The sequence below is a fragment of the Vitis riparia genome, chromosome 10, assembly GCF_004353265.1.
Source record: "Vitis riparia cultivar Riparia Gloire de Montpellier isolate 1030 chromosome 10, EGFV_Vit.rip_1.0, whole genome shotgun sequence".
NCBI lineage: Eukaryota > Viridiplantae > Streptophyta > Magnoliopsida > Vitales > Vitaceae > Vitis > Vitis riparia.
In genome coordinates, this window is record NC_048440.1 from 12,464,450 (window position 1) to 12,472,256 (window position 7,807).

Here is a 7,807-nt window from a genome sequence, read left to right on the forward strand (position 1 = left end):
ATTTATGACATTTTTTTATAATAAAAATATGGATGCATTATATATAAATTTATTACTTAAAATTAATAACAATAAATATGAATTAAAATTAATAAGACAAAATATTAATTAAAATTAATAGGGATAAATATGTCAATTTGGTGATTAAGATTAAATTGTAAATTAATTTTATCAAATAACCTTAATACTTAAAAGTAAAAAATAAATAATAAGTTTTAAATATAAGTTAAAATAAACTTAAAATCAATAAATATTAAATATTAAATCATCTTACCAAACAATCTCTTAGAGGTCCACATGCATATTGATACGTAATCATCCCTGTTTTAAAAAAAGAGTGAATTTAGTTTTATAGATTTTGCCACTACGTATGCATGCATGTCCATGCCTGGGTTCCATAGCAAGAATTCCATACTAGCAAAAAAGAGTGGTAGCTTAGTTGATAGAGCCGAGCTTAGAAATACCAGCAAGCTGGTCAACAAGGGACTTAGTTTTTGACAGTTACAGAGGATGGGCTAAACCATGCAGAAAGCAAGAAGACAAAATGATAAGCGATATCATTGGAATGGTAGCAGCTAAGAAAAAAATGGCCAAAATGATTCTAAGAAGAAAAATCTGACATGATTCCAACCCCAATGAGGAGGAAAAAGAAACAAGAAGAATTCAGTAGCTTTCTAGCACTTAACATGGAAAAGTATTATGCACACCAAGATCCAAAAAATACATAAAAATATAATATATTATATTACACATAAAACCTCCTAACATGATTGCTAACACAAGTTATCAACAGATCTGCCAAACAAGTATTCATGCTACAACACCATGACAACAAAGGGAAGATACACAAATGCACATCAAACTGATGATGTCGTCCTTGAAACTTGAGATAAAGCATCTTCAAACTGCTCTTCATCCTTTTCACAGCTCAAACTTGGTGGGATGTAAGCTCTGAAAATATGTTCCATGTTTGGACTTTCCTTCAATTCATGGGAAGCAACTTCAAGAGGTACGGACTGGAAAGAGCGATAGAATTTCTTCTGACAGACAAAGATAAAGATCAAGGAAAGTATAAGGAGCACGATCACAAATGGAGTATAGCGGAATTCTTTCACTCCAAAGTAACCAAGCATGGTGACCTGGTACAATAAAAGAGCGCCTATCAATCGCACGTGTATGTGGGGCCACATTCTCCCATTGCTCTCATAGGATGGAACATAAACCTTGAGCGCCTGCCAAAACACAAAAACAATGATGAACAGTAATATGAAAATCAAGCACACAGGTAAAAAAACATTTGTTTCTGCTGAGAGTTTGTTTTGAGTCTCAACCATGAACACCTTCAAAGAACAAATTTTTTTTTTACATCAATGCACTTCTCCAATGGAGGAAGTGGCCTAAGTACAATCAATTCACAAAATAAAAGATTCCAAGAAGCAAGCAAATAGTTGCTTCGTTGCAGGCGCACCTATTTAACGAAGCAAACAAAGAGTTGCTTCATTTGTGATTTAGCATATATCATTTGTTTCTTCAAGTTTTTAAGAGTTGTATTGTAGCATTAAGATTAAAAAAGAAAACTCACTTGTTTCAATATTAACATGCTGTCAAACAAGTTTCAGTATGGTATCAAAACATAATAGGTTAGAAGCCATCAAAGACAAAGAATGTGAATGCTTTTCAGAATCATTCCTAAAGAAAAAATTTGTTTATACATTACCTGATTCCGAAGAATAAGCCATCCTAGGCCAAAGTATAGCACACCAAATGGGAGTATAATCGGGGCTATTACAGAGTAGCATAGAACAATTGTGATGATCAGCAAGTCACCAGGAACCCTAGATACATACCCAAGATCTCCTGGAGCCCAAGCTTCTTTGACCTCTGTTTCAGTCTTACATAGATACTTCCTTTTCAGATGGAATATAATGAGAGGAACTATTCGGGATAACTCAAGCCCATAGCCGACAAAGAACCTGGTACCACAGAATTATGATGAGAGAGTAGTAAATATATAGGATTTTCAGGTGTTCACTAGGATTAAAGCCAGGCATATGCTGAATAACTAGAGATGTCACCATCTCGGGCTCTTACAAGCAAATTGAGCTGATAATAAGAATAACTAATGCATAAAATAAAGAATTAAACTATTCCAGTCTCAAAAGAAAAGAGAAAATTATATATTAGAATAAGATCTCTCTCTAAAAAAATCATAACTGATCAAGAAATAGCGGAAATTAGATCTAAATAACTCAGTGGGGCGGGGGGTTGTGTTCTGTGTACAAAAATAGGCTTAGTGACCCTTGAGTTGAAACAAATGAACTCTCAATATAGGTTCTCTACCTAGAGATTTAATTTCCATGCAACGTCCAAACAAGTCCATGATGTGTTCAAAGATGAAACAAGATGGACCATACTAACAAGGGATGTATGTATATAATAACATGGTAGTCAATATGGATCCCATGGAGACATTAGAAGAGTTTAAACTTCATAACACTAGTTAATATGGATCCCATGGAGACATTAGAAGAGTTTAAACTTCATAACACTAGTTAATGACTGATTAGCTTTATGTGATTACCAAAAGAAGGCAGTATAAGTAAATGATTTCAAAGAAAAATATAGCTTTATGTGAAAAATAGAAACAAAATAAATAGAAAATGGAAACAGAATAACAAACATGAGCACGAAATAATTCTTACTTGAGAGCCACAAAGGTCAGGAAGAAAGTTGCATTGCTTGGAAGGCTCTTTGCTAATATGGAAACAATTTTTATTTTTTTTGGCTCATCCTCAATGGTCTTGAATGCATCGAACAGGGTTCCCCCAACAGTAACACCAATAAAAACATTTAAAATCGTGAAATAAAAATACTTCCCAGAGGCTGCCCTTACTGCATGGCTCACAGAAGGAATTCCCTCAGCCTTAGATAGATATAAGAGAAGCTTGGGCAGCAAAGCCAAAAAAATAATGAGTGCAAGCTGAGGGAGGTAAGCTTCCAATACTGTCCTAATGGCGACTATATCCACGATTGGCTTTAAAAATGAAAGATACTTCACCAGATTTTTCAGTGTTGTGACCGCAGAAATAAGCCCAATTGGAATCATGTAGAAAAGTATGGTCAACGCCACGATAATGTACACAACATACTGTCTTATTTCCCTTGAATAAAACTTGATCAGGAGGTTTTTCCATATTATCTGACGGGGTTCAGGAGCATCTATGACTGTCCATGAGTCAACCATTTGGTCATGTAGGCTCTGACCAGCAGCAGCTGCTTTCACCCTACTGGTGAAGAAAACTAAAGCTGAGGCTTGCTGCTTTTCCCTGAGGGTGACTTTTTGTTCGGCCTCTAGTTTTGGGATCAATTCATTAATTTTCTCATTGTAGTATTCTATGGAATCTACCTTCTTTCCAATAATACCAAGGAAGCCAGTTCTGTTCATAGGTCTTTTGCCCTCAGGGCTGCCTGTTGTTTTTGACTGTTCATATACAGCTTCAGCACGTGCAAGCTTCTTTTTATACCCTTCCAACTCCACCCATATTTTGGTGACCTGAGAAGCATTAAATAATATTACCTTACAAATAAAAATAAAATTCAGAGCATAGACCATCACAAATGGGAAAGATAGAAAAATCATTCATGCTGAAGGGCACATGATCATCCAATCTAACTACTTTTCTTATGAATCATCAATACTTTGCTACACAATATTTCAGTTTATGAAATAGTTTTAATCTGTAAATATTAAAAATAGTTATATATAAAATCAAGTGAAAAGTGAGAAACAGTAAGAAAGAAGTGGAGAAACTCAGAGGAAGGAGATATGAGTCACCCAAGATATGTTCAAATGATAGAACCAGACCTGTTTAATGTCTGTGACCACCATTGATCTGTAAAAGGTATCAGGGTAGATGCCTTTAAAATATGAATCAACCTGTTCCTTTCGAGTTTTGCCTTCAGGAACAGCAGGTATGTCTCTTACAAGAACAGCAAATTGCTCGACTTTCACATCTGGAGACTTCAGAGCAGCTGCTCTCAATCCCGAAACATGTTTGTATGCCTTCCATGACAGGTAATAAGTAACAAAAGAAACCCAGTAGGTGGCTATCAAGAATGCCCACAACCTCTCGCTGTTTGCCTTGACGTATCGCATGCAAGGAAAATTAAATTAACATATAAATTGAAGGGAGACGATTAACATATTCAACTATATGACACAGTTATACTTAACACACATAATTAAGTGTTCTTACTAGTTATAACACAATACATACCAAGAGTATATCACTTTTGCAAATATATCACTTTTGCAAATATATCATTACAATCATAGTATGGATTTCAAATGCCATGCCTATTGGGCACAGAATTATTTCTTAAGCATGACATTTAGAGTTTTAGATAAGTTCAGACTAAATCTAAGGGATTTTGATGTGCCACAAAAGAAAAAAAGAAGTTACAATTTCCAGAAAAATGGATTTAATTGTAATTTCAATTTTCAATCATCTCAATCACATATTTACCATCTTCCATAAAGGAAAAACCAGAAAGGAAAATTGCTTATAATTAATGACAAAGGTGGCACAGCTTACCTTGACGTTTCCCATAGATAACTTGTCAAGCTCATTGAAAGTGCCATTGCTTGTAGAACTATTTGCCGATAGCTTCAAATTATTGTCAGTGGCAGCCACAGGTAGAAGAACCAGTAGCAGCACAATGCCAGATAAGACCAATATTCCCAAAGCTGCACATGAACTAAGAAAATGAGAGGTTTGAAGACTTGCATGCTTTTTTTGTCATAAAAATCAACAATGAGGACTGCCATAATATCCAATAAAAGAGAATTCTAATTTGGAATATCTTTGGGTAGTTGATTCACCAACAAGCTTTTGTCAAAAGCAAGCAACATGTGAAGTCTAAGCAGCACAATGCCAGATAAGACCGATATTCCCAAAGCTGCACATGAACTAAGAAAATGAGAGGTTTGAAGACTTGCATGCTTTTTTTGTCATAAAAATCAACAATGAGGACTGCCATAATATCCAATAAAAGAGAATTTTAATTTGGAATATCTTTGGGTAGTTGATTCACCAACAAGCTTTTTGTCAAAAGCAAGCAACATATGAAGTCTAGGTGAAAGCTTTTCGCCACCAAGTTTGACATCTAAGCTTACACGCATTGGACATTATAGTATCCAATAAAAGTGAACTCTTAATTTGGGGATAGTTTTTCACTGCAAATTCACACCATGATGGGGCATAAAGATGCACAGAAATCACTGTGATATAGGGATGGACTCCCTTGCAAAAAGATGCACAGAAATTCACACCAGACAGCCTTTTGATATGTAAACCAAAGCATAAGTTTTCATCAAAAAAACTGTTGACAGTCAATAAAAATAAATACAATTGAGCATATTCCTACGATATGAAGAAAAATAAATACAAGAAAAAAAAAAAAATTTAAAAAGAAAGATCACTAGATGCCTTATTGCATTGCTGTATCAAACTATTTAATAGGATTTGGATACAAGATATTCACTGTCATCAGAAAAGTCACATTGTGCCCTGCACTGCCCCACCAGAAGTTTGTTTTGTCAACTCTTTTGACTAAAACCATATTTCAAGATGAATTTTTCTGTGCTATTCTCTCAAGGAAACAATTGCTTTAGTGACAGCTACTTATTAGCTAATTTCCCTTTATGATATGATATATTAACTAAGACTTGTCTTCATTCACCTAGATATTATCTAAGGCTTAAGACAACCCATCCAAGATATTGGCTAATACTTAATTGCACACCAAACTACAAAATCCGCAGCAGACCCTGTCAACATCATTATACCATACTATGGGCCCTCCAGGCAACACGTCTTTAAAACCATGTTTATTATATTGAAGGTCAGAATCAAGGGCAAGATATATATCATACCATAGCATTCAAGTATTTTAGGCCACAAGTGTAATTCAACAAAGGAAGGGGAAAAAAAGAAGTAAATTCAATACCCTATAAACTAAACAGGTCAAACAATTAAGAAGTGTGAGAAGAATTGAAATTGGAAAATTCAAGCCTAGAAAGCTTGAGAGAAAGGGAAGGAAGATACCCTATAAACTAAACAGGTCAAACAATTAAGAAGTGTGAGAAGAATTGAAATTGGAAAATTCAAGCCTAGAAAGCTTGAGAGAAAGGGAAGGAAGATACCCCTGACAAAAGAAAACAAAAGATCAGAGTAATTTTTAGTATTTCCATCCGTCAAAAGACAGTCTTGGGCTATTGCAGTTTAAGAAACATGAGACTTGGCCAACCTTCTCAGAGGGATACGAGTGTGTTTCCACACTCCTAATCACTACCCTCATGTTTCCTCTAGACGTGATTAAATTTTCAAAATTTAGAGGTGTTTTATGCCCAACACAACAGAATCCTAAAAACATCTTGCTTTGATTATAGGCGGAATGCTTTGATAAAAGAACAGTTACTAAAACCCATAGAAACAATGTCCTCAAACTCAAAATTCCTTCTTTTAGAATTTTCTAGAAAACCAACTGATAATAGAAGAAGAATACATCTCCAAACCCGCCACACTAGAGTAAGAAATATTCAAAGAATAAAAAAGAATTGTTTAAAATCCACCAAATCCGGGCAAATTCCTGCAAAACAAACAAATCCCAGAAAAAGAGAAGGACAAACCAGTGCTCAAGAAGACCAAGTACACAGCAGAATCAACGCCAGACATGGAAATAACGTCATCCTCGGAGGAAGTGATAGCTTCACGGATCCAAGCGAATGGGTTTCTGGTCCTCTTCCCACCCTCCCATGGATCCATGCCTTTGAGGATCCGATTGGGGTAATATATGACGCTATTGCCAGGCTTCCTGGAGAGCCAAGTGAAGAGCAGCATGAGAACCACGAAGATCAGAAACGACGTCCCTAAGGACGTCAGAAACGAACTGAAATCCATGTGGGTCTGCCTCTGCCTCTGCTTCTGTTACTATGTTCCTGTGCAGGAGGAATGGGGGCTTTGCGTTTGAAGTTGGAAACTTAAGGGATCATGAATAATGAGTTTTGGGCCAAAATCGCCCTTATAGGAAAAAAAAAATTAAATTAAATTTAACAACTTTTTCAAAATGGTCCTTTCACTGCCACGTAGATGACCCCAAATTCATGAAAAATAGCCGTTAAAAGAGCTTAGTAACCGTTGAAGAGAAAGAATACTGAAGGAGGGTAATGGAAATAGACACTGGTGGTTGGCGTTGAGAGGAGAGTAACGGTTGGAAGAGGAAGTGTGAAAGGGAAAAGGAAAACAGAGATAGGTAGTTGGTGTTCCTACGTGCCACCACTGTCTTTCTTACAAAGGCAATCTCCCCGTAAATATCAACAAGGATGCTTAGCTGTTTGTGGGCTTTCCCTTTTCTGTTTTTTCATTTTTTTTTTCCAATTCAAATTCTCGTTTGTCTGTGTCTCAGAGAGAAAGAGAAATGTAGGAGAGTGACACGGAGGAGCCTGACCTCAAAAAGACGAAATAGCCCTCAACCGTGTCAATAGGCATCCTTTGGAAAAAGATTCAAAAGAAAGAGTTTTATATTTAATTTATGGATGTTTTTTTTCCGTTCTCGGATGTGGCATCATGATTCATTAATGTATGTCTTTAAAAGTCTTTTAATTTTCTTTAAGCCAAAGTTGTTGGGTTTTTTATTTTATTTTATTTATATTAAATTTAACCTACATCAAATTTAATTAATTTCAATATATTTTTGCAGTTAAATTGAATTAATGTAATAAAGATCACAATTAATTAGACACTAG

At 35.4% G+C, this 7,807-nt stretch overlaps 1 protein-coding gene across 1 annotated transcript; it reads right to left on the minus strand.

Moving 5' to 3' along the window:
* Positions 1-602: 602 nt before the first annotated feature.
* Positions 603-7,289, minus strand: LOC117923457 (CSC1-like protein ERD4). Its single transcript, XM_034841746.1, has 6 exons — positions 6,692-7,289; positions 4,596-4,747; positions 3,866-4,141; positions 2,703-3,553; positions 1,718-1,973; positions 603-1,232 (listed from the first exon to the last, which is right to left on the minus strand). Exons 1-6 carry the CDS (start codon positions 6,960-6,962, stop codon positions 858-860), a joined length of 2,181 nt encoding a protein of 726 aa, XP_034697637.1. The 5' UTR covers positions 6,963-7,289; the 3' UTR covers positions 603-857.
* Positions 7,290-7,807: the final 518 nt, after the last annotated feature.

Excerpts from the sequence above, each read along its gene's own strand:
- LOC117923457 (XM_034841746.1), bottom strand. The coding sequence starts at position 6,962 with ATGGATTTCAGTTCGTTTCTGACGTCCTTAGGGACGTCGTTTCTGATC. Across the intron at positions 3,554-3,865 it reads TGGTCACAGACATTAAACAG|GTCACCAAAATATGGGTGGA; the intron begins GTCTGGTTCTAT and ends AATGCTTCTCAG. Across the intron at positions 1,233-1,717 it reads GGCTTATTCTTCGGAATCAG|GCGCTCAAGGTTTATGTTCC; the intron begins GTAATGTATAAA and ends GTGTTTTGGCAG.